Source organism: Danio rerio, chromosome 14, assembly GCF_052040795.2.
Source record: "Danio rerio strain M-AB ecotype USA chromosome 14, GRCz13ab, whole genome shotgun sequence".
Classification (NCBI taxonomy): Eukaryota; Metazoa; Chordata; class Actinopteri; order Cypriniformes; family Danionidae; genus Danio; species Danio rerio.
The window spans coordinates 36,618,655-36,646,169 of record NC_141034.1 but is presented as its reverse complement, the minus strand read 5'-3'; the positions used below and the strand labels follow the sequence as shown (position 1 = coordinate 36,646,169).

Genomic DNA, 27,515 nt, shown 5'->3' with positions numbered 1-27,515 from the left:
AACTAATGTTAACTAAACTAATGTTTACTAATGTGACTATTGTGACTACTGTAGAGATATTTTACATTTTGAACCCAAAAATGACCAGCCTGTCAGATGAAGAAGAGCTGGAGTCAGAGATTCAAATAAATAGTTTACTTAAGATAGTTAGCAGTTTCATTAGCAGAAGCCAGCTTCAACACTCGCAATGAGTTCGTATACCGCTCTGCTTACAACCCCAAATCAACAACAATTATACTCTTACACAGGGCCGGACTTAACCAATAAGTGAGGTAAGCAGACGCTTAAGGCCCCGAGGAATTAGGGGGGCCCGACCAATGGCAAGAAGCCTATATTAAATATTTAACTTTTTTATAAATATTGTAGCATATGTTGTAAATCTGTCTATAACAATTAAGATTCACATGTTATTGCTTCTTTATATATATATATATATAAAGATATAGATAGATAGATAGATAGATAGATAGATAGATAGATAGATAGATAGATAGATAGATAGATAGATAGATAGATAGATAGATAGATAGATAGATAGATAGATAGATAGATAGATGTAAATATAATATATAATTTATAATATAATATTATATTATATATATAGCTATTTGACACTTTTACAGCGATTTTTCTAAATTGAATTCCTCAATCAGGGAAGGAAAACTAATGACAAATACACTATTTATCATGATAATAACATATCAATAACAATAACATGTTAATAACAGAGCAACATATCACTTTACATGATTTACTCAAAAAATTTGAACAAAAAGCCCACAAATGTGTATTTTTGATTATTTAAGTCATTGTCTCCATAGTGATATACTTTTAACAATGTTAAATATTGTCATTTAAAAAAAAAATATTACATTGAAAAAATGTGTACAACTAGAGTTTTTTTGTTTAGACACATTACAATATGTAGCTAGGAAATAATTACTTTTTTTGTGGCAACCGACCGAATAAGAAATAATCATTAGTGTTTAACCCTGTATTAGTCTACTATTACATTCATAATTATCTTAAAAGTGTCTTAAATAGTCTTAAATTTGACTTGATTAAACCCTGTAGAGGATATATGTAAAGTTTCAACTCAAAATACCACACATAATATTTTTTTCAAACTCTTTTAAACTGCCCCTTTTAGGCTTTGACCCAAATTGTGCCGTTTTGGTGACTGTCACTTTAAATTCAAATGAGATTGTGCTCCCAGCCAGAGGGCAGAGTTACAAACGCATGTTCTTCAGTGAGATCGTCACTGATGGACGAAACTTTCTCCCACAGATGACATATAGAAAGGAAGAATGTCAACTAAAGTGTTTCTGCATTTTTATGAAGTGTGATTATATAAAATAAAATGATTTTTTTTTTATTAGAGGCTGGCTATATTGACACTGTTGCCACACAACTGTGTTTAATTGTTTTTTCTTTAATAAAATATTTGCATAATACAGGGGTGTCCAAACTCAGTCCTGGAGGGCCGGTGTCCTGCATATTTTAGTTTTAACCCCAATTAAACACACCTGAACCAGCTAATCAAGCTCTTTCTAGGTATACTAGAAACTTCTAGGCAGGTGTGTTGAAGGAAGTTGAAGCTAAATTATGCAGGACATTGGCCCTCTAGAACTGAGTTTGGAACCCCCTGGCATAATAGGTATTCTATAATGGTAACAAAATCACTGAATTGTGTAAGTATGTAATTATTAAAGTCAATATTTGTTCAAGTACAGTATAGTTTAATATGTTTGCTGTCAATCTTCAGTGTTCTATAGTTTAAAATCATTGCAGTGCAGTTTGTATGCAAGTCCAGAACATGGGCTGGAAGAATTAAAACAAACAAAGTGTTGCTGTTTACATTAAAAATACATTCCAATTTATATCCCGTCAATTACTGCATTTATAGAATTGATGCTTTGGCTTGTTTACAACTTTTAATGTCATCAAATGATTCTTGTACTAAATATGCCTTTGGTAAATAAGCTATTGTTTCCTGGATGTCTTCTTCAAATCACCGTAATCCTTTTTTTCTCTCTCACAATGTCTCATCTGTATTCTCAGGGCTACAGGGCTGAAATGGACAATCCGTCTCTTGCTCCGCTCCTGCCAACAAGTCTTCGCAACAAGAGAGATGTGCTGTTCGGAAACTTGCCTGATATCTACAACTTCCACAGCAGGCAAGGCCACACACAGAGAATTTTAGAACAGCAGGAGTGAAATATGAACAGCAGCTTCAGACCATAGTAATGATTCTGTTTGCTCTGAGATAAAGCAGCTAAATCCAGTTCTGACTTCAAGACACCTTCATGAAACATCTTTTTAAATAAAACTTATCGGTTTTTGCAGCTGTGTTTGTCAGTGGCTCTGAAACCTGTCGTGCCTGCTGGGTCTTCAGCCCCGGGTGAGGCAGATTGCCAAATTGGTTGACTGCAGGAAGCCGTTACGCCAATTAAAGCACTTTAATTACAGCTAAATGGCTGTTGGTCAAATAAGGATTTGATTAAGCCAATGAGAGCTCAGCTGGAAGGGAGAGTGTCAGGCTGATAGACAGCTGCGTGACCTCTCATTGACTGTCAGTCAGTCTTATCTGCTGCTGAGACTAAAACAGGCCTGGTGCGACTGGGAAATAAAGGAACCAGAATAGCTGTTAGTCTGTTCATGCATGCTTGATATTAGAAATATGAAATGTAGTGCATACTAAAGCAATGTATACTACACATGTAGTGCAGAGTAATCGAATGCATGCTTATTGGAGCACATAATGGATGTTATACATTTTGTAGTATAGTACTTTTTTTGACAAATGGGTAAAATCTAGTGGTTTGAAGGATAGTGGCAAAATATATAGATTTATAATGACAATTAATATGTATTTTGGGCTACACTCTGATCTTTTATTATGCCAGTAAATGATTTTCCTTATAAATATACAGAGCATCTGGAAATTATTCATAGTGCTTCACTTTTTTGATGTTACAGCCTTATTCCAAAATGGATTAAATTCATGTATTTCCTCAAAATTCTGCACACAATACCCCATAATGACAACGTAAAAAAGGATAAGGATTTTGAAATTGTTGCAAATTTATCAAAAATAAAAAACCTGAGAAATCACATGTACAGAAGTATTCACAGCCTTTGCCCGTGAAGCTCTAAATTGAGCTCAGATACATTCTGTTTCCACTGATCATTCTTGAGATGTTTCAGCAGCTTAATTGGAGTTCACCTTTGGTCAATTCAGTTGATTGGACATGTTTGGAAAGGCATACACCTGTCTATATAAGGTCCCAGGGTTGACAGTGCATGTCAAAGCACAAACCAAGCATGAGGAGAACCTTACAGAAAGACAACCATCTGTGCAGCAATCCACCAATCATGTCTGTATAGTAGAGTGGCCAGACGGAAGCCACACCTCGCCTGGAATTTGCCAAAAGGCATCTAAGGGACTCTCAGACCATAAGAAACAAAATTCTCTGGTCTGATGAGACAAAAATTTAACTGGAGTGAATGCTAGGCATTACGTTTTGGAAAAAAAAACAGGCACTGCTCATCACCAGGCTAATGCCATCCCTAAAGTGAATCATGCTGGTGGCAACATCATGCTGTGGGGATGTTTTTCAGCAGCAGGAACTGGAAGACTAGTCAGGATAGAGGGAAAGATGAATGCAGCATTGTACAGAGACATCCTGAATGAAAACCTGCTTTAGAGTGCTCTTGACCTTAGATTGGGGTGACGGTTCATCTTCCAGCAGGACAATGACCCAAAGCACACTGCCAAAATATCAATGTAGTGGCTTCACAACAACTCTGTGAATGTCCTTGAGTGGCCCAGCCAGAGCCCAGACCTAAATCCCTAAGTCTCTGGAGAGATCTAAAAATGGCCGTACACTGTTGCTTCTCATCCAACCTGGTAGAGCTTGAGAAGTACTGCAAAAAGGAAAAGGTGCGCTAAGCTTAAGGCATTATATTCAAACAGACTTAAGGCTGTAATTGCTACCAAGGGTGCATCAACAAAGAATTGAGGCTGTGACTACTTATGTACATGTGTTTTTTCATTTTTTTTTTTTTTAAATAAATTTGCAACAATTTCAAAAATCTTGTCATTATGGGGTATTGTGTGTGGTATTTTGAGAAAATAAATTAATTTAATCAATTTTGGAATAAGGCTGTAACATAAAAAAATGTGTGTATATATATATATATATATATATATATATATATATATATATATATATATATATATGTATATATATGTATATATATATATATATATGTATATATATATATATATATATATATATATATATATGTATATATATATGTATATATATATATATATATATATATATATATATATATATATATATATATATATATATGTATATATATATATATATATATATATATATATATATATATATGTATATATATATATATATATATATATATATATATATATATATATATATATATATATATATATATATATATACATATATATGACATGTATGTCTTCTGGAGAAAGACTTATTTGGTTTATTTTAGCTAGAATAAAAGCAGTTTATAATTTTTTTTTTACAATAATTTTAAGGTCAACATTATTAGCCACCTTAAGCATTTTTTATGATTGTCCACAGAACAAACCATCATTACACAGTGATTTTCTTAATTACCCTAACTTGTCTAATTAACCTAGTTAAGTCGTTAAATGAGATGCCTTTCATCTTTGACTCATACATTATGTATGAATACATTTGTTATGCAAAATAGATTATTAAGTACACTAAGTCTATTTTTGTTTGATTGAAAGTTTGAAAACAAAAAATAAAAATAAAAAAGATGTTTGCAGTTACAAAGATTATGACTAATAAGTAAAAAATGTTGATCAAATAATATTTGTATTTTAAATAACAATATTTCAAATACAAGTAGTATCTTTCAGAAGTTTGAAGTGAATTCTTTTAATTTTTAGTATTTATTTATTGAACAATTTAATTTATACTTCATTTAACAAGGATGCATATTTATGAAACGCCACTGTAAATATATTTTCAGAATTCTATTTTAAATAAATGTTGTTTTTTGTCTTTGTATATATATAGCACAACCATTTTCAAAAATGAAAAATGTTTGTTCTGCAACAATTTGCATTTTAGATGATTTCCAAAGGATCATGCAATACTGAAGTATAGCACGATATAGCCTGCTGAAAACATATTTTATTTAATATTTTAGGTTGCAATAATATTTTACATTGTTTTTGTTTCACTGTGTTAATGCAAACAAATGCAGACTTTTAACACAAGAAAAAACACAAACAAATGTATAAAAAACATAAAACTAAATTTTAAAAGTAGCATATTACATGATATGGTGTTGAGTTTTAATCAGCTTCCCCAACATGTTCTCTGTCCTCCAGTGTTTTCCTGCAGGATTTAGAGAGCTGTCTGGAGAGTCCAGAGGCAGTAGGGGCATGCTTTCTGGAACGGGTGGGGAACTTTGAATCAACATATAAACCTAATTTTAGCACAGTAAATAAATTGATTATGCCTTTTTGGTTTTAAAAAAGTCCTAACAGAACTTGTCTATTTCCAGAAAGATCATTTCCATTTGTATGAATGTTACTGTCAAAACAAACCTCGATCAGAGTCCTTATGGAGGCAGTTCTCAGACTGTCCTTTTTTCCAGGTATTAAAAACCACCTCCATCGATTGAAAACATCTGCTCTACACTGACATACATTTAGCAAAAAAACTAAAACGTGTTCTGTGTGTTTCAGGAGTGCCAAAAGAAGCTAGAACACAAGCTTGCTCTTGACTCTTACCTGCTTAAACCAATCCAACGCCTTACAAAATATCAGCTCCTATTGAAGGTAAGAGATTCAGATTAAAAAAAAAAACAGTTTTGTATTTAGACTGTTTTTATACAGCATTCTTTGCTATCAAATTCGACATCATGTGATCAGAACATTTTTCATGAAAAGCTGGTATTGGATACAAGTCATGTAATTGGACGAAAAAATATGAGATTGCAATTTCTCATCTCAAGGTTTCTTACAACTGTAAGATGAACATTAATAATTGTTAGATGCAAACAGAGATGTAAACTCAGAATTCTGAAATAAATCGAAATCTGAGCTGGGTGATTTTCAGATCTGAATAAATTAGCTTTTTTAGAACAAATGAAATTGGAAAGATTCAAATAGAATTGTGAAATGGAAAAGCATAACTTTGAGGAACTGCAAGATGTGAATTTACAATATTAAAAAGGCATTTCTGAACTGTGAGAACTAACTCTGAACTAACAAATTCTGGGTTGACAAATCTGAACTGTGGGATTTAAACTCATAACTCAGATTTGCAATATTTAAATTATAGTTGGAATTTTGATTCTACCTCAGAATTTTTAGAAAAGATTTCAGAATTGTGAGACATTGAAATCAATGGGCTGTATGCACAGCTAGTATTTGTCAGCCACAGATAAACTTCCGGTGAACAGTTGGTAAATATTTTCAATTTTATAAGGTTCCTGTTACAGCATTGATAATGTAATTTCATTCAGTTAAATAAATAAATAAATATATTCAGTTAAATAGACTTAAGCATTCATTTAGTTGTTCAAACATAAAACGAGATAAAAAGCCATCAGGAGCAGCAGGGAAGCGCAGAAACTCAATTGAAAATTCTGTGGTAAAATTAATTTCCGCTATCACTTTATTTTGATGGTCTCTTTAACACATTTTGTTGAATTTAAGCTACATTGCATCTACATGCCCACTAATTCTCATTAGAATATAATAACACTGCTAAGTTGGGACTTGGGTTAGGGTATGTGTAAGTTGACATGTACTTGCAAAGTTTCTTATAGTCAGTTAAATGGTGAAGGAGCAGTATCAGCAGAAATTTAGCACACAGTCTACTAATACTCAATTGAGTATTAATTGGCATGTAGTTGCAATGCAACTTTTAGTCAACAAAATGTGCAGTAGGGACCATGAAAATAAAATCTTATCAAATTTCTAAATTATAAAGACATGGAGTGGAACAATGGAATTTAATGCAGTGCTTCTTGTCCAGCCTGAGGAAGACCACTTTATATCGTGTATCAATCCGCCAGTGCATTGATTATTAAAGAAACTAGATCTTTGATTTTGGAATAAAATAACAGTTCACCGGAAGCTCTTGAGCTGGCTTACTGGAATTTAAAAGTCCTTGTGGACATAGCTCATTCTAAGTTAACGATTGAAAATGTTTGATGTGTATTAACTTGAAGTTAAAGTATTGAAAACTGTGCGATTCAATACAGAATTTCTTTTCTAATGATGAAATATTTTTGTCCAGTAAATCAGATGAGTATGTGATTGTGCCAATAGGAGCTCCTTAAGTACAGCTCAGGCTGTGAGCGTGTTTCTGAGCTGCAGGGGGCGCTAGAAGCCATGCTGGATCTGCTCAAGTCAGTCAATGACTCAATGCACCAGATTGCCATCACCGGATACGAGGTGACGTTTTTACCAGCTTAAAGTGAGTGTGTGCGAGTTGAAGTGTCTCTGCGAGTGTGAGTGCGTAGTTAACATGCTGTGTGTTTTCAGGGGGATCTCAGCGACCTGGGCCGAGTACTGATGCAGGGCTCCTTTAGTGTGTGGATCGGTCATAAGAAGGGCCCGACCCGTGTGAAGGAAATGGCCCGCTTCAAGCCCATGCAGAGACACCTGTTTCTGCATGAACACGCGCTCCTCTTCTGCAAGCGGAGAGAGGAGCATGGAGAAAATGCTGACAAAACTCCTTCCTACAGCTTCAAGCACTGTCTGAAGGTAAAGCGCAGCTCCTGCTGTGAGAACATATGCACTGTCGAGGCATCGCTGTATGTCAGCATGTTTGCTCATCATAACATTCCTTACTTGACGGTAAAATGTGCAGTATGTCACAGCATATGAAAGGGTTATAAAGAAAGTAGCTGAATCGTGTCTATGAGTAAAAAAAACACTGTTTATGCCTGCAGATGAGTGCGGTTGGCATTACGGAGAACGTCAAAGGAGATGTGAAGAAGTTTGAGATCTGGTACAGTGGCAGAGAGGAAGTCTATGTGATACAGGTACAGAATAAGGGTTCAAAATCCCTCTGAATAGTATCAATGTGCTAGTCTTATAGTTATCTTTAAACTAGTGTCCTCCAAAATAAGCATTTGGAAGGCTGAATCATTCAAAACATACAGTCGCTGTGAAATTTTATTCTTTTTCATACTGTTTTCAAGTGATGTTTCAAAGAACAAGAAAAAATTGTCACAGTATTTTCTAAAATATTTTTTTGTCTGGAGAAATTCTTGGTTTGTTTTAGTTATGTGTGGAATAAAAGCAGTTTTTCGGTTAAAACAATCATTTTAATGTCATCATTCATTCACTCATTTTCTTTTCGGCTAAGTCCTTTCCAGCTGCAACCCATCACTGGGAAATACCCATACACACTCATTCACACACAAACACTACGGACAATTTTAGCATGCCTAATTCACCTGTACCAGAGCACCCGGAGGGTCCACGCGAACACAGGGAGAACAAACCCTGCAAACTCCACACAGAAATGTCAACTGACCCAGCCGAGGCTTGAACCAGTGACCCTCTTGCTGTGAGGCGATCGTGTTACCCACTGCGCCACCATGTCGCCATCATTATTAGTGCCCCCAAAATAATTAGTTCACAGAACAGGCCGCTTCTGTCCAGCGACTTCTCTAATTGTACTTATTTGCCTTTAAATCGTACATTCAATTGAATATTAAGATCTTACAAAATAACCGGTAAAATATTATGTACTGTCATGATGGCAAAGAGAACGTAAATTAGTTATTTGAAATGAGTTATAAGTTATTATGTTTAAACAGCTGTTTTTTAGTTGAACATCACATGGGAAATATTTTTTAAAGAATTACACTTTTTAATAGCTACACACTATGAATCATCTATTAAACATTAGCAAAATTAGCAACTTCTCTCAAATAACTGGTTTGTAAATATTGCGATACTTAACTTAGTAATGAAAAAATAATAAATAACAAAGCATGAAAATACAATCATTAAGCACATCATACTGTACATGTGCCAATAAGTCAAGAATAGAGCATTTGTATCTGAAGTTATAAACTGCTTACTAACATCTGTTAATATAGAGTTCATGCTTAACAGAAAATTAATTTGCTATTAGCTAATGCTTAATGAATGATTCATATTGTGTAGTTATTATAAAGTGTTACGGAATTACAATCTAATTATTTGGATTTCAGCTGTAAAGTTCCCTCTTTCTACCAATACGGATGAAAAATTTTTATGACATCAGATCTTCTGACCAATCATATGCTTTGAAGTATCTGAAACCTCCTGCTCCTTTCAAGGCACTATTGCTGTAGCTGAAATCAGTCATTTGTTTACATGTAGCAGATCCAGTGTTCATACTGAGCATTCTTCTAAACACTTGCAAATTTGAGGCAATAATAACTGTTGTTAATCAGAACTACGCAGTTATTAATTATTAGTTATAACAATGAGGGAGGACCACAAAAAATTGGGATGCTTGCATTGCATACGCAGATACAGCATGCAGTTTATATTTTTAATATAGTTAATGGCATATCCTGCGTTATATTTACAATTCAGACACGGAGCGATTCATATGAAGAAAATATATGGGTCCCATTTCAATTCTACATTGAATGTTGTGTTTTTACAACATGTTGAGAAACATTTCAACTTAACAAATGCCAACATTTTTATATAAGTTTAAAAGAAGGAGGGTCTATTCAATATTTGCCACCTTTTTTTTAATTCAATTTACATTACACATCAAAGCTGCATAAATTAGAGGACCTTGAAGTGGTAAAATAAAAGCAACAGCATTAAATTATCCATAATTTTATTCATAAAACTGTTACATAGACGGCTATTATTTTTCTATACAATAAAATACATGAGATAGAGTTTTTAAAGCTCAAACAAGAACAAAAGACGAGTTACTCAATGGGCCGTAACCATGATTAACGTTTTATACATACCATTAATTTGAAAAAACTTCTTATAGGCACCCACTGTGGAGGTAAAGATCGCCTGGCTGAATGAAATCAGAAAGATCCTGACCAACCAGCAGAAACAGCTCAAAGGTCTCAACACATCACATTTCCTGTGATTTAATATTGTTGTATTGTCTCCACAAGTGCTGTGAGTGATCTGTGATGTTCTGTGTTTCAGAAGAGCTGTGTCTGTCGACTGCGGTGTCCGAGCAGATGCAGATGCAGATTTCTCCTCCGCTGTCCGTCAGGTAAGAGTCCACCAGTGTCCACCATCTCTAATCCCTGATCATATCCACCCTCTACACACTCTCTCTCTTTCTTCTCCACCCTCTGGCTCAGACCAGCTTCTGCTGCTTTCAGCTCTGTCAGATCTCTCACAAAACACTGCCATCCCAAAAACCCTGCCCATAGATTTTGTCGCCCCCTCCTCTGCTTTAGCAATGCATAAGATGTGTAAGCAGAGCTCAAAATGAACTGTTTATCTGCCTAATTGACAGATACATTCTATACATTTCTAGATTTAGAGTTATTTATTATTAGACATTTATTTATTTATTTTTTTTAAGTACAATAAGCATATGCTGTATGTAAAGTGAGTCGCATTTGATTTTTGACTATTTTAATGGCTAAGTGTGATCAGTTATATAATATCTCTAAACATCTCTAAGAATTTTAAAGGATATTTAGTTTTCGTCTAAAAAAACATTTTTGGTCTCTTGGCCATATTTTACTTCTGTGCATTTGCTTTTAACAAAAGGAAATATAATATTTATTATTTTATATTGAAATGCAATATTGAATACTGATTATTTGTCACTCTGACATTCCTATGTACAAGAAAAAAATCAGCTGTGAACAAAGTGACTGATATTAGGTTTTGGACACAAAAAAAAGAGAAATTCGTTTATCTTGTAAATGAACCGTACAGGGCCCTAAAATGTTTACGTGTTAAAAGAAAGTTTGGTAAAAAAACAAATCTAATAGAAAACATTTCTTGTGTTACAGGCGTGCAAAATAGTTTTTCAAAAATGTTCAATTGTTTATGTTATTACTGGCATGTAATGCAACAAAGTCTACCAATTTCAGTTAAACACCTGCCAATCTCTATATAAAAATAACATGATATTGCCTTTTTTTAAGCCCACTCTAACTGTCATGCAAATTTCAAAAAAACATATAAAAAAAAACCTTCATAAAATGTTGACCCCAATAGTGGATAGAAATCCATGACGTCTGATTTCATTATCGTTGTAATGAATGTATATACAGTTGAAATCAGAATTATTAGCCCCCCTGTTTATTTTTTTCCCCAATTTATGTTTAAAGGAGAGAGGATTTGTTCAACACATTTCTAAACATTATAGTTTTAATAACTGATTTATTTTTATATCTTTGCCATTATGACAGTAAATAATATTTTACTAGATTTTTTCAAGACACTTCTATACAGCTTAAAGTGACATTTAAATACTTAAGTAGGTTAATTAGGTTAACTAGGCAGGTTAAAGTAATTAGGCAAGTTATTGTATAACGATGGTTTTTCTGTAGACTATCGAGTTAGCTTAAATGATCAAATATCGAATTAGCTTAAAGGGGCTAAACTTTTGATCTTAAAATGATGTTTAAAAAATTAAAAACTGCTTTAATTCCTGCCGAAATAAAACAAATAAGACTTTCTCCAGAAGAAAAAATATTATCAGACATACTGTGAAAATTTCCTTGCTCTGTTAAACATCATTTGGGAAATATTTAAAAAAGAACAAAATGTAAAAGTGGGGCTAATAATTCTGACTTCATCTGTATTTGGCTTTAATCAGAGGCATACTTACAAGCTAGAATTAAGCAAAATTCTTATAAAATAATAATAATAATAATAATAATAATAATAAATAATAAATAATAATAATATTAATCTAAAGTTTGGATCAACTTAATACTTTCAGCAAGAGCACATTACATTTCTATGACAATAAAGATTTACAGTGTAACGCTACAACATTTCAGTTCAATTACATTCTTTTTAATTTTCTTTAAAAAAATAAAATAAAATAAATAAATACAGTGCCTAGCATATATCAGTACACCCCCCTCAAATATCACATTTAAATTACAATATTATATTTGTGCACATGCATTAGTTTAGTCAGTACTGAAGCTAAATCTGGAGCTTATCTAACAAAATAACTTAATATAATGCTTTAAAAATTTGAAAAAAATAAATAAATAAAATTGTTGAAATGTTGAAAATGTAGTATTTTTTGCAATATTTTGCATGAATTTAATTGTTACTTTACATTTCTAAAGATGTTCTGTGACTAAAATATTATTTTAATAAATATATCTGTTTAATAAATCTGTTTTGTTCAAATGCACCAATATATATATTACCCATATTCACTGAGAAATGGATAAAAATAATCATTTTCAAAATGGGCTGTACTCAGTTATGCTTATCACTGTATCAGTCAATCAGTCATGGCTTCCCCAAAATAGATTACAGCACATGGCATCATTCATGATGATATACTTAATATGATGTTGCAGTTCATAAGAAAATTACCTCGTTGCCTCGTCTTTACTTTTTAAAAATATTTTTGACACTCATTTATCTGATGGTTTATTTTGGGCCTCATGTTAAACCTTGACATTTTTTGTATATCCATACATTGAACCTACACATTCAAGATGTCCAATTTAAACAAGTATATGCCAAATATGAAGCCGCTGTGTGTGGTTGCCTGTCCTCCCACAGGGCCGTGCGGCCATCGTCCCGTGGTGTTCTTAAGGGCTGCCTGCCCCGTCTGGACCTTGTGTCCCTGTCGGGGGGCGTGTGTGTGTGCCTTCGCGCTCGGAGCCCATGCCTCACTCGCCCCTCCAAGCGACAGTGACGCTCAGTGGTAAAGCAGGCGGGACGGGGAACTGGGCGCTCCGATATTGTCACATACAGGGCTGCTCTGGCCATATTTTAACCACCATCGCCGTCCCCTTCATACACACCTGCTCATCACTAAAACCGACAGATGCTTTGTCAGTCTCAGGGGCGGTTCTAGGGACCCCCCTAATTTTTGGGATTATGGATTAGCGTCAACAATTTAACAAAAACTGCATGTATTGCTAATGGACCCCATCTAGGTGTTAGTGATGTATTTTTAGCACACAGATGTGTCTGTCTTCAGTATGCATGCACACAGCAAGTACACAGTGAAAGTGATATAAACTTTGACTCATTTATGTTTTGTCAGATCTTGGTTAAAATAAAATGCAAAAATGTCTATAATTAGCAAAAATAGATGCCAAAACTTAAAACAATAAAAAAAAACATATAAATAAAAAACAATAAATAAAAAACTATTCCAAAATATGGCGACCCGTCTATGACCGCTTTAATAAATTCAATAAAAGACCAGTAATATACTCATTTTAAACCAGGCCCATAGTCACTTGTAAGCAGACATGGCAACACTCTGCACACAAACCATGATGCAGTTTTTGTTGTTGTTGTTGTTGTCATGTTCAAATTCAGCAGCAAAGTGCTTGGAGCTGTAATATAAAATTGGTCAAAACAAAACATGCAAATACCAAACATCCAAAACAGTTACCACAGTAACATTTAGAGTAGAGATCTGCGCGGGACTAAATTTTGAATCCTGCTCCTGTCAGGTTTTAGCCCGAACCCGACCGCTCCCGCTTATATTCAGCATTTGTTGTCCCGCTGCCTGACGCGCCCCGTTTTCTACCCGCCGCGCCCGATCCCACTAAAGAGCAGGGGGGAGAACAAAATCAAAATCCACCCAGCTATACAGAGTCCAGACAGCCTATAACAAGCTGTCTGTATAAACACACACACAAACAAGAACCAAGCACACACAACCCAGACAAAGCTCTCTCTCTCTCATTCGCGCGCACACACACTCGCTCGGGAGTCAGGAGCGATATTGCTAGGCGGCCCGATCCCGTCCTAAATTAAACCTGTTATCGACCGCTCCCGCACTTTATTTGGAAATTTATTTATGCAGACCTCTATTTAGAGCCATGTCCTGTATTTTATTTAGTTCTTTAAATGCTTTATATAAAGCATTTATAGTGTATATGTACAGTGTACAATTGTATACAGTGTATTATATACAGTACATTTATAGTATATAAACTTTATAGTGTTAATTACTTAAACCAGTGTTTCTCAACCACATTCTTGGAAGACCACCAGCTCTGCACATTATCCAGGTCTCCTTAACCAAACACACTTGATTCAGATCATCAGCTCATTCGTAGAGACTGAAAGACCTTTAATTAGGGATGTCCCAATCAGGGTTTTTTTGCCCTGGTGTCGGAGTCATTTGATTTTAATTATTTACTGATACCTAAACACAATCCGATACTTTTATAATACGTAAAAAAGAATAAAGAAGAGCAAAGAAGCAGATCCAGCATGTTCCTTATTTTTTATTTGATTAAGCTTATTTTAAAATTCAACAACTCTGTGAACAAACAGAGCACTTCTGTGAGGCAGCTTGAACAATCAAGTAATAAATAACATCATTTTTTAAAACTTTTAGACTTTAGTGCAACAGTAAATATAAAAAAATCTAATATGAAAACAAACAGCATCTCAACTAAAAATGCCCTGCAGGCAATCCAAAGTATATATATCTTACAGTTTGCTATGGAAATGTTGTCATCATTAACTTTATAATACCTCCAGACCTCAGACATACTCGCGCTTTTGGGTTTCAAGGTGCTTTCTTGTTCTACTATCATTTAACCAATAGCATCTCTGCCACATGGTGATGTCATGCCGCACGCGTTGCTGTTTCTGTGTAAAGTTAAGAAAGAGATCAAACTCTGTGCCACCACATAACTATAGATGTGTTAAAAATAATGAGAGTAAACATATATAATATATAGTATTTACACTCACCTGACACTTTATTAGGTACGCCTGTCTAACTTCTCATTAGTGCAGATTTCTAATCAGCCAATCATATGGCAGCAACCGCGTGATGCTATCATGTCAATATGGATTACAGCAGTTCTGAGGACAAAAGGGGTCCAACCCGATACCTTTAAGGTGTACCTAATAAAGTGGCCGGTGTATACATATACATACACATATACATATTCGATTCCTGATCGGTAGGTAACATTCGATTTCGATCAAGTCTGAAACCGTGTGATCGGGCCCGATTTCTGATCATGTGATCGGATCTAGACATCTCTACCTGTGATGTGTGTGGCAGAGAAAGGAGACATCCAAAACATGCAGTGTTGGTGGGCCTCCAGGTACATGGTTGAGAAACACTGCCTTAAACTATCCAAATTTCTGCTTAGATTAGACATTTATTTTAATAGCAATTTAAGACTATGAATAAAGTACTGATAGCTGTGCAAACTTTGCAAATAATTAAAGAATTTGCAGTTAGAGAATGTTTTATTAATTATAATAAAAAATATGTTTTATATACTTGGATGTTTTACTTTGTCTCAAGATATTTTATGAGCTTCCAGAGGGAGCAGAGTGACAGTGAATGATTTACAAAAGTACATTGAATGATCCTGAATTAATAATATAAATATGATATACATGTTAAAGTGTCACCCCTAAAAATACAAGTGGCCCCTGCAATATCCGCCAGATACCGTGGTCTAGAACCGCCACTGGCCAGTCCATCTCTGCATCTGTTTTGCATGACGAGCAAACAAGATTTTGCTTTGACTCCATTATTTTGGCTTCTTGGACAGGCCTTTTTTTAGATCATGTCAAGTGGTGCTAACCAGCTCGGCCTGTTCAGTCATACTGTATCCTGACAAATCGAGACCTCCTTATGTTCATTCACTTATCAGCACGTCTGTTATGAAAGAGTCACAAATTTGCTGCCATCTGTCCATATCTGCCAGCTTCTTACATGGTTTGTGCTGAGCTGATGGCTGGTTTGGCTCCTGTTTCATGTTTAAGAGATGGCGTGAGTGTGTGTGAATGAATTGTTTATTTACTTCATTTTATGCTCTTGTGCCACAGCAAACAGCAAAGAGCGTCAGTGAGCTCCGATGGGACAGAGTCGGGCCACAGCAGTCCAGATGCATTCAGCTGCTCCAGCCAGCATCAGCGCAACAGACGCAGTAAGTGTTACACACACAAACACCTGCACAGACAAACCTGCAAATTCACAGATCAATGTAATAGGTCAACATAATGCATGAGGTGTCACTTTTTTTGGAAATAGGCACATATTCTCATTTCCCCTAGAGTTACAGTTGAGTTTGACCATTTTAAATTCATTTAGCCAATTCACAGGTCTGTTGGGAGCACTTTTAGCTTAGCATAACACATTCAAATGTATTAGACCATTAGCATCTTGCTAAAAAAATCTAGGAAAATAAAGTCTAGGAAATATATTCTCATTTAAGTATAATAATCAAAGGACTTTTCTTCAACACTGTTGCTGCAGCAGGCGCAACGATAGGCGCAATACTTTACTATTTTTCTATTTTTCTCTAAATATTTTTCTATTATTTAGGAACATGATTATTTAGGAACATGATTATATTATTAGGTATGAGATCAAAATACATTTACTGTCACTCTTTAACCAGTGGGACGATTTGTGGTTACATATTTAAACCATAATATTGTAGTCTAAACATAAAGCGATTGTGACAAACCATATATCATGATTTTTTACTGATTTTTGATTGAGTTAAGTATTATTTTAAGCAATGATATCCATTAGCATTGTAAAGCATTACTTTGCTACAGGAATCCATGTGTAAACAAACTTTTAAGATGATTTTAGAAGTGAATTTCAAATTAAATACTACCAAACTGAACCATACCGCTTCAGAATTTGATGCCTTCTTTGCAAATATTGTCAAAAATATGAACAAAAAATGCTTCATAATCCTCAAAACATACAAAGAAATAGAGGATGGCCTATTATTTGGTCGCCAATGTAAACTGAAGGTCATCTGGTGGTCATGTCTGGTACTGCAGCCAAAGTAAATCTTACTCAAAGCTTATTTGTGTAAAGCATTATTTGAGGTAACTTTTGTTTTATTTTAACTTTTTTAACTTCAGCTTTAAAATGAGACGAAGCTCAAATCTTTGCACCAAATCATTGCAGATTGGCAGTCATTTAAGTTAAAGATGTCTATGGTTAAAACGTGGCAGTAGGACAGTTAGAGGGTCATGACATCCCCCACTTTCGGTTCAGGTCTACCTCAGAATTTTTTCAAAAAATGCATCATAATTAGCGTGGAGCTCCGGGAACAAAGGGCTGGAGTGGGCATGGTCAGCAGGGGAGAAGGAGGGAAGCAAACAACTCTTGTCAGTTAGCTCACAAAATGAGACACAAACCATGAGGAGACGCATGATTTTATTATTTCAATCAATAGCCCTGTTGGTAATCTAAAGGATTTCGACAAACACAGCAATTCCCGTACAGCTCTCCCATAAAAAATGCTTGCTGCTCACAAACAGCTTTGCTGTATCGGCCCTGACAGCATCGCTGGGAAAAACATGCAACAAACCCAGTGGATCATGGAAACAAACACATACGACCCTTCATGAACAGCTAAATACTGTGTGCCGTAGGTCTGTGTCTCACAGCTTGGCACTGGCAGGTCTGTCTTGCCTCCGGAAAGCATGTGCAGTCATGAATAATTAAGAAGCCGGCTGTTCTCATAGGATAAGAAAACTCTGCTATTAATAATAATGAGAAACCAACCCGTCATCTTTGCACTTGCAGTTTTGCGATACGTCGCCGATTTTGATCCTGCCCTAAAAATCATTTTAAACCCGGAAGCTGAAATTAGCTGACAAAAGCTCAAAATTATCCAGTTTTTCCCACAATTAAAGCTAACAGGTGCTAACATTGTTTTAACTGATGCTCAACACACACAAATCTGTTAAAGTCTCAAAAAAGTACTTGAGGGTTTTGTTAAACTTTGAGGGGTTAAAGTGTGATACTGCCTATTCGACATAACCCTAGAGACACCCTTGCTAATCTAAAACATTATATCTGTCACCACAGTCTTCAAGCTGAAACCCAGAATCCACACCTACTGTATACTACATTAAAAAGAAAGCTTGAATCATAAATGAGACATGTATGCGGTGTGTTTGTAGGCTGGCCAGGCGCACCTTATTCTGTAGATATCTGTGAAGGTCTGGAGGACTGGAGTGGAGCAAACAGCCTCTCGAACCCGTCTGACACTGAGGAGGAGGACGCTGTTCATCTGGTGAGAGCTGAGCATCCCACAAACACACCACTTATAACAGTTATAGAATCTAATGTAGGATGGCACACTTTTTTATAGCTTTCACTAGTTTGTCTTGTTTGTTTTAGGTTCCAGGCAGATACAAGGTGTTCGTGGACTGGAGGAATAATGGGCTGGATAACTTGATGATTAAGTGTGGTGATGTCATACAACTACAGCATGAGGAAGATCATGGCCAGTGGTGAGTGATGTGTACTGGGGAAGAGTTTTACAGTTTTTTTATTTTATTTTATTTCCGTCTGCTGCTCAGATTGAAAAGAATAACCCTTCTAATTACATACCTTAGAATTCACTAAGCATATGTTTGAATCAAATGTTAGTTTTTGATGTTTTTCCCCTGTAAAGGCCTGATAACATTGATTTTAAGTTTCAAATAAAAATGCTGTCATTTAGATACTTTTCTTTTAATGAATGTTGGACAAAATAACATATTTTCTGATATGGTCTGATTGAAAATCATGCTTATTTATCAAATATATATTTTTATTTTTACATTTTTATCAATATCATTACACATCAAAAGGATTTCTTCTGATTTTTATAACATTGTGTTACAACCTCTTTGATGTTAGTCTAGGGTAAAAGTAATAACATTCAAGGTGAGGGCGCAAGCAACAGACACTAACAACAAAACTGCCAACAAAAGTGATTTGATGTACAAAAAGTGAAACCAGAAAAATGTCCAAATATATATAAAAAAAGAAGAAATGTTTACAATAATAATAAAGTAGCAAATTTAAACAAAGTATCAAACAAAATTAGATCAATTTAAGAGTAAGGGGACGATAGTGAAGCCAAATAAAAGTAATTAATAATTATATTAATATAATTATATTAAAATAATTAATAATTTGCAAAGTAATAAATTTAACAAAACAATTCTAACTCATAAACAACACCGTTCCTTGCTAGAAACATGAAAAGAAAAGAAAAGAAAAGTCTTCAGCGCCGAGCGCCGGATTCTTCTGTCAGTGTTTTTGTTTTGATTCTAAAGAAAAGTCTTCAGTATGAGAAATTTTCAATATTTATCATTGATCAAATTGAAAGAACTTTTGTTTATCAGTGTTGTTGTTGTTGTTGTTGTTGTTATCTGTACAGTATGTGTTTTTAATATAATGCATGTTTATTGAGAAGCAGTTATAAATGTAAATGATAAACTGAATGTTTATTTCCAATGTTGCCATATATAGTCAATGCTTCTGATATAGCATGCATATAAATGTAATCAGAAGTTTTAGAGCTATGGTGTACAGGTGTTAAAAAAATAGTTTTTGCATTGATTCTGAGATTTTCAAAATGCACTCCATAGTTATTATCAGTTTTTAACAGCAGATTAATTAGAAATAGAGTCAGGAAAGTTTTAAATAGTGAGCTGTGTAAATAGTGAATTTACATGACTCTCTGGCACTCTTCCTCCTGCGCATTTGATTACAGTTTAAAACTAGCCTAGTGTGCCAGCTGTTATTAAAAACTCATAGATGTATACATTAGATATCGAATATGGGCCCTGAGCATACGTCAATACCACCGCCATATTTGTACAGTGCTCCCAGGACAAAAGTCATTCAACTGCACTTAGTCCAATTGTCCAACAAAACCAATCCGAAATTCTGGACTTTTGCAAAGTGTATGGTTGTAGTAATGAGCAAACAAAGAAAACAAAGCATAAAAGCAGAACATTTCATAGAGAAGATTTTGTTTTTTACTATTTTGTATGTTACAAACTTTTGTGCTTAACAAGTATTGGTAATAATAAATAATGATAAGATGACGCTGATGCCAGAAACTTGTATTATTGTCGGCTAAGTAAACGTTAGTTTTTTTGATGGCCAGATGGAATCTGCAGACATTTTTTTGCTATTTCTGGGCAGAATTTTGTAAAAAATGTGCAGATTTATGCTGAATGATTTCAAATGAGCATCAAAACTAAAAACGTAATGTATGAAAAAAATACCTTTTTAAATTTTATTTTATGTTTAGAATGTAAATCCAGTTAGATCCACTTATTTGGTAAACAAAGCAAGTCTCTCAAATGATATATCTACTAAAAGACAGAAAATGTTACTTTACAAACTGTATTGTAAATAAATCAAATAAATATTTTCGTATTAGTCAATAATATTACTGAAATTAATTAAAAAAACTGAATAAATATAAATGTACACACATATACACAAGTGAATAAATAGTCTCAATGATAGACAAAAAATCTGTGGAAATCTGGATTTCTGCATGTGCAGATTTCGTGTGGACCTACTTACAGTATGAGGGTGCCTGCAAACATAACAGTGCCTGTGCCTCAATGTGCATACAGTACATTCTACCCTAAATTATTAAATATTAAACATTATATAGGCCATTTAGATCAGAAAGGTGGATATACACATTGAGATGCAGGAATATGGATAGTTTACACAAATCATTCATTCAGAAATGAATCGCTCCCTCGATTAGAATTAGAAGTAAAAGGTGGTGTGTTTCTGAATGTCGATTAGATCAAATTTAACAGGGAGGCAGGATAATACATTTCCATGCACACAAACACATGCTCTTTGTTGGCAATGCCCCTGCAGTCACTTATCCATCAATGTAGAAAATTGAAAAAAAAAAATGTAAACATTTTTTCAATTTGTAAAATGTAAAAATGTTAAAAAAACATTTGCCACCGGGAAAACTCCCAATTATATATATATATATATATATATATATATATATATATATATATATATATATATATATATATATATATATATATATATATATATACACCTCTATATGTATATATCTATGGCTCGATTGTGTCAGTGCACCTTGGTTTCACATTCATTTTAAAGGAGCGCTACCCTGTACCAAAATGGCGGCTCTATTGACACATTCACTCCAATAGACAACAATAGCCTTGAAAATCTTGAAATCGATGTTGAATCAATTTCTCAACTGTTGTTTTTGTCACAGCTTTAAGTAGTTACAGATACAGAACTATAAATCATAAATCCAAAGAAATTGGTCTTTTAAGTGGTATTTAAATTATTTACATAGCTTTTAAAATAATATATGTATGTGGCATCAGATAGTGGCTTAATATGAATCTGTATCATTTTCAACAATCACAGGCTAGTGAAGAATCTGAGTCGTAGACAGGAAGGCCGTGTCCCTACACCTAACCTGCAGTGCATCCTGGGAGAAAGCATGAAGAATCACTCCAGCCGGCTTGGAGGTCTGTAAGTTTAGACGTCCTCTATCTGTTTATAGAGTTTCCTCCAAGTATGATCAGTTTTACAATATCTCCTCTGCAGATCAAGGGATTCGTAAGGCGAGGAAGCTCAGTTCACCATGAAGGAATCAGCCTGCTCTGACATGACCATATGGATTCAGACTTGACCAGCAGGATAGTATCCCAGTGTTCTCCTCAATGCACAACACAACTTTTTTTTTACATCAAAACAAGAGATCTCCACTCTTTGAGCAAACCCAGAGAACGCTTTTAAACATCCGTCCTCAGCCCAAACACACTTCAGTCCTCCTGACTAGGTGGAGTCTAGAACATTCTGACTTCCACTACAGTTTTACTGAATCAAGACCCAACAAAGCCACTTCTAATTGGACGCTTTTTGCGGTTAAACCTCCTGAAAGACTTATAAAAAACTGGTTTGTGAACCATGTGCGTTTGTGCTGTTATTTATCTTGTACTGTCGTCCTATTTATCCTCGTTGAACAAACGAAGCTCTTCCTGAGAGCTTCGATGCCAAATATGCAGTGCCATAATGCCTGTTTCCTCCCTTTTGTTTAATGCAGATTTGCTCAGTAGTGCATTAGTTACCTCAGAAAAGCACTTTATTCAGGTCACACGGATTTGTGTGTCTTTTGTGTGTCTCTCTTACAGCTTTAAACCGGGTTGAATTTTGCATGACTCTTACCTCTCTCTTATTTAGTCCGATTCTCATCTGGGGCACTTTATATGCAGAATCTCCTCCGCCAGCTTGAAGACCTGAGGGCCGTCATGTGAAGTGTTGATTTTTGGAGCCACAAATAAGATTCATGAGGGACCACGTATGTGTGCGACTGGGAAATCAGAGCTGGTTTCTTTATTAAGGGAGATCATAAGACAATTATTAAATATACCCACTTTTTTGAATGCTTAATGAAATAAAAATAAGTTAATTCAATATTAATTGCAGACTTACATGAGTTTACTATGTAAAATCAGTGCTGAGTTTGGAGGGCCGACTTTGATATAGCAGCGTTTGAAGTGGAAATGAGGCGCGTGGAGCAGCAGGAGACGCTGTGGAGAACATTTATCTCTTATGTTGTTCATTTCACTATCACCTTATTCCTTTCCAGCATAGAGCTTCAGCCAGAATCAAGCCATGTAATGGACATGAATGTAATGTCTGCTCTTCAAACATCTGAGACTGCAGTGAAGCAGCATCATCAGGGTTTTTTTGTCTTTTATATCTTGTTCATGCTCCTTTTTTATTATTGAAAATTTTCATTCAAATTATTACACTGCACTTTGTTTTAATGCTCATATTTCCGCTTATAGTTCAATCGTTTTGATAAATCTAATAGCATTAATTCTAATTTAATCTATTATTCTAATACCATTTTCTATTTAATTTATTTTGTTTGATTTAATTTTAGTATTTTGGGGGGGAATAAAAAAGAATGTACCTGTATTTATTGTTGTACTGTTGTATTGATGATGTGTATTGAAATGTGTACAGCTCATTGAAAAAGTACATTTTTAATAAAGCATTAGTTATGAACTTACACCTTACTATTATTGGGTTGGGTTGGACCCTCTTTTGCATTAATCCTTCGTGGCATAGATTCAACAAGGTACTAGAAATGATCCTCAGAGATTTTGTTTCATATTGACTTGATAGCATCACATAGCTGATGTGACTCTCCCGTTCCATCACATCCCAAAGGTGCTCTATTGGGTTAAGGTCTGGTGACTGTGGAGGCCATTTGAGGTACAGTGAACTCATTGTCATGTTGTGTTATCCTCCTGAAAGTAGCCATCAGAAGATGGGTACACTGTGGTCATAAAGGGATGGACATGGTCAGCAACAATACTCAGGTAGGTTGTGGTGTTGACACGATGCTCAAAATGATACTCATTTTCACTGTTTATGCATCTATGTGTTCTTTCTGTATGTTATGAGTCATGCCATGTGTGTTGTGTGTGAGGGTGTGTGTTTGTTTACCTTTTTGTGCTGATAGCTTCTCTTTACGCTTGTCCACCAGCTGATTCCTGTTTCACTGGCTATATATTCAGTCGGTGGTAACTGCTGGTAATCAGTCCATTCATTGTTTGTCCTTGTTCCTGTCTATTTTTCTCTCAGGATTCTCTGCTGTCTGTTCATCAGATGATGACTTCGTTTGGCCAGTTGGCACTCTTTGTTTATGGACTTTGCTGTTTTCAATGTCTTTGGCTTCCAACCATTTTGTATCCTTTGATGCATACATTTTCTGTTCGCAAATAAATAATTACTCGCTATTGGATCCTCTCTGTCTGGTGTCGTGACCGAACAGACTCATCAATCAGGGATCCAGCAAGTATCCCTGGCCTGGCTGAGTTTGTAACACACGCCAACACTCATGGCATGACACATAGCATACTGAAAGAACACACAGACCCATAAACCGTGACACTAAATGGCCCAAAGTGTGCTAAGAAAATATCCCCCACATCATTACACCACCACCAGCAGCCTGAACCGTTGATAGAAGGCAGGATAGATCCATGCTTTGATGTTGTTGAAACCAAATTCTGATACTACCATTCGACTGTCCCAGCAGAAATCAAGACTCTTCTATTGTCCAATTTTGGTCCTCAGTTTCCTGTTTTTAGCTGACAGGAGTGGCACCTGGTGTAGTCTTCTGCTGCTGTAGCCCATCTGCCTCAAGGTTCAATGTGTTGTGTGTTCAGAGATGCTCTTCTGCATACCTTAAATAAAACAAGTGGTTACTGTTGCCTTTCTATCAGCTGGCAATTCTCCTCTGGCATCAACAAGGCATTTGCACCCACAGAACTGCCGCTCACTGGATATTTTCTTCTTTTCGGACCATTCTCCGTAAACCCTAGATATGGTTTCCAGTAGATCAGCAGTTTCTGAAATACTCACAAGTCTGTCTTGCACCAACTATCATTCTTTCTTCCTCATTCTGATGCTCTGTTTGAACTGCAGCAGATCCCCTTGATCATGTCAACATGCCTAAATGCGTTGAGTTGCTGCAATGTTAATTATGGCTGATTAAAATTTTGCGTTAACAAGCAGTTGGACGGTTGTACCTAATAAAGTGGCCAGTAATTTGTGAATATAGACATGTAACCTATATGTAACCTATATGTGTATATATAGAGAGAGAAAGATATATTTTTATAAGTATTCTTTCAGCATGTATTTCGAATAGAAATACTAAAATGTTTTTAATTGTAGTTCTTGAACAGTTTTCTGTATTCTTCTTGCTGAAATAAGGTTTTAATGTATTTTTATTCAGCATTTTATTACTATTAGATTCTGACTAACCCCCACACTTATTATTATTATTATTAGAAGCAAACAGTTTAGAATTGCACGTCCTCATGCCAAACAGGGATTGTGTTGTTATCTCTCTGATGATGAAAGGATGTTTGACGGGTGAGATGTGAATGATCTGCTGTCTCCAGTGTTTCTGGGTAAGATGCAGTGATTTTCAGAAGTAGGGCACGAGTCTTTTTAAGAACGAACGCCGCTGAAATGTTAAGTAGGTTTCTCGCGTCAGATATTTTCGGTTCTCCCTCCTCTACTTTTCCCTCTGAAGGCGGTGGAGGTTCAAAGCTTGAGGGGAGATGCATTTTCCTTCTGTCTGTAACGAGAGATTGAGTTCTCAGTTGAGATCCTCTCAGCAGCTTCTAAGCATTTAGCATGCCAGTATATGGCTAAATAACATGCTAGCTTTCAGTAGAACACAGGAGAAATGATACGTATTTTCTGCTGAGTATAATTATAGATTTTTAAATATTCTTGTGGGAGAGTGAAGACAGTAAGTGCTCAATTCACGGAAATACTTGCTTTATAGTCTGTTCACCCCATGTATGCATAACAATAAATATATATTTTTGAAAATCACACTATACTGTATTTAAAGTATAGCCACAAGCCCACAAATATAGCGATGATTCAGTGTTTACACGACGTTCATCAATCAAGCTATAACTGGAGACACGAATGTAAACAATGCCACAGAATTTTTGACAAATAGTTCAATATCAAAAATATAAAAGGTGTGTATTGTATAATGAGACCTTAAAACTGTTCAGTTGGTTTTCCTCAAGACATTTTCCTTAAATGTTGAGCTTCAACTCAAGATATTTAACATTAGAGCTCATTGAATATATAATATATTTGACATATTATTTGCAGTTTAATTCAATAACTGTAAAAACTGAAAAAGTGTGTAACAATTACTGTGCCTTTAAGGCATCGTGTTTATGCAAACACTGAATAAATCTGACAATTCAAGTGCTATATAAGAATTTGGTATTGTAGACTGTCTAACGCACGTCATTCCAATATAAAGAAATACTGTAACACTTTACCTAAAGGAGTGTTCAACTGTCATGAAACTTTTATAATCAAGACGTGAATGAGATTTGATGCATGCTTTTGACAATTGTGATTAAGGTTATTTTGCTCAGTTATGTCATTTTAAAAGATAGCGTTTGTTATGACAACTTGACATAAACCACTTGACATTTTTATTTTTGTCATGACAGCTTGACTTTACCAAGACAATCTAACTTGTCATAAATCTGTCATCAACATGAGGCATTATAATTGTGTCATGAATATTTTTAATCACTTTTTTCAGTGGATCAAACTGTAAACTGTAAACTTTTTTTATATTTAAAATTATTGCAAAGAGATAAAATTTACAATAGCTGTTTGACATTTTTCACAGCAATTAGGGAAAGAAAACTAAACACAATTACACAATTCCTCATGATAATAGCAGAGCAACATATCACGTTACATGTAGGTCTGTTATAATAATCAATAGATTGACTTATCCCATAACACATTGACATAACCTTAATCATTTTTAGTGATGTCATATACAGTTGAAGTCAGAATTCTTAGCCCCCCTTTGAACTATTATTTATTTATTTTTTTAATATTTCAGAATTGATGTTTAACAGGGCAAGGAATTTTTCACAGTATGTCTGAAAATATTTTTTCTTCTGGAGAAAGTCTTATTTTTTATTTTTGCTAGAATAAAAGCAGTTTTAATAATAAAAAAAATTTTTTTAAGGTCAAAATTTTTAGCCCCTTTAAGCTATAATTTTTTGATAGTCTACAGAACAAACCAACCATAGCCTAATTACCCTAACCTGCCCAGTTAACCTAATTAACCTAGTTAAGCCTTTAAATGTCACTTTAAGCTGTATAGAAGTGTCTTGAAAAATACCTAGTCAATTATTATTGCTGTCATAATGGCAAAGATAAAATAAATCAGTTATTTGAAATGAGTTATTAAAACTATTATGTTAAGAAATGTGTTTTAAATGTCTTCTCTCCGTTAAAAAAACTGGGGGGGAAAAAAAAAACTGGGGGGGCCAATAATTCTGACTTCAACTGTATATCGCCTATACATAAAAACCCATTCTAGCAACATTTTAGCTGATCTCTATCTCTATTGAAAGTATCAGTGTCAGTATGGTTAAAAAAAAAACCACTTTAATATTTACTATATTTTCATATGGGTGCCTGACAGCTGAAAATAGATTTAGTAGCAGATATCGCAGCCTCTTTGTACCTTGCACTTTTTTTTAAAAACATTTATTATGATTTATTTGTTTGGGATATATACATTTTCACATTACAATTACAATGCCTAATTATTAAATTGCCAAAATGACTATAAATAAATAAATAATTTTAATGTGTTCTTTGGAAGAGTGTACTTGCACTATGTTATTATATTGTCATTCTGGCATATATAATGAGTGACATAAAATGTTCTTAAAATGACAATAATATCATTTATCGCGATATATTGGTGAAATATATCACACAACAACAAAAAAAGATCGTGACAGGCTAGTTAGTCAATCAGTTTGGACTGAAAGCCAACAAATATATATTTTTGATTATGTTATTGTCTCCATAATAATATACTTTTAACAATGTTAAACTTGT

The 27,515-nt window shown here is 34.6% G+C and overlaps 1 protein-coding gene across 8 annotated transcripts in view; it reads left to right on the top strand.

Annotated features, from left to right (window-relative positions):
• The window catches only part of mcf2a (MCF.2 cell line derived transforming sequence a), a 56,186-nt gene extending 33,089 nt beyond the window's left edge, over positions 1–23,097 (top strand). For 2 of the 8 annotated variants that reach the window (XR_015507626.1, XR_015507628.1), the window contains 14 exons: positions 2,062–2,177; positions 5,420–5,489; positions 5,596–5,688; positions 5,780–5,872; positions 7,373–7,520; positions 7,589–7,810; positions 7,999–8,091; positions 10,065–10,143; positions 10,235–10,301; positions 16,070–16,170; positions 18,176–18,288; positions 18,396–18,508; positions 21,441–21,544; positions 21,624–23,097. Coding sequence is in view for 4 of the 8 variants with exons in the window: in XM_087281725.1 (XP_087137851.1) it covers positions 2,062–2,177; positions 5,420–5,489; positions 5,596–5,688; positions 5,780–5,872; positions 7,373–7,498; positions 7,589–7,810; positions 7,999–8,091; positions 10,065–10,143; positions 10,232–10,301; positions 16,070–16,170; positions 18,176–18,288; positions 18,396–18,508; positions 21,441–21,544; positions 21,624–21,664 (1,434 nt within the window). In the remaining 4 variants the exon portion in view is untranslated. Of the gene's footprint in view, positions 1–2,061; positions 2,178–5,419; positions 5,490–5,595; positions 5,689–5,779; positions 5,873–7,372; positions 7,521–7,588; positions 7,811–7,998; positions 8,092–10,064; positions 10,144–10,231; positions 10,302–16,069; positions 16,171–18,175; positions 18,289–18,395; positions 18,509–21,440; positions 21,545–21,623 lie in introns of all 8 variants that reach the window. The other 6 variants (XR_015507625.1, XR_015507627.1, XM_087281726.1 and 3 more) reach the window with 3 other exon arrangements.
• The last annotated feature ends 4,418 nt before the right edge of the window (positions 23,098–27,515 follow it).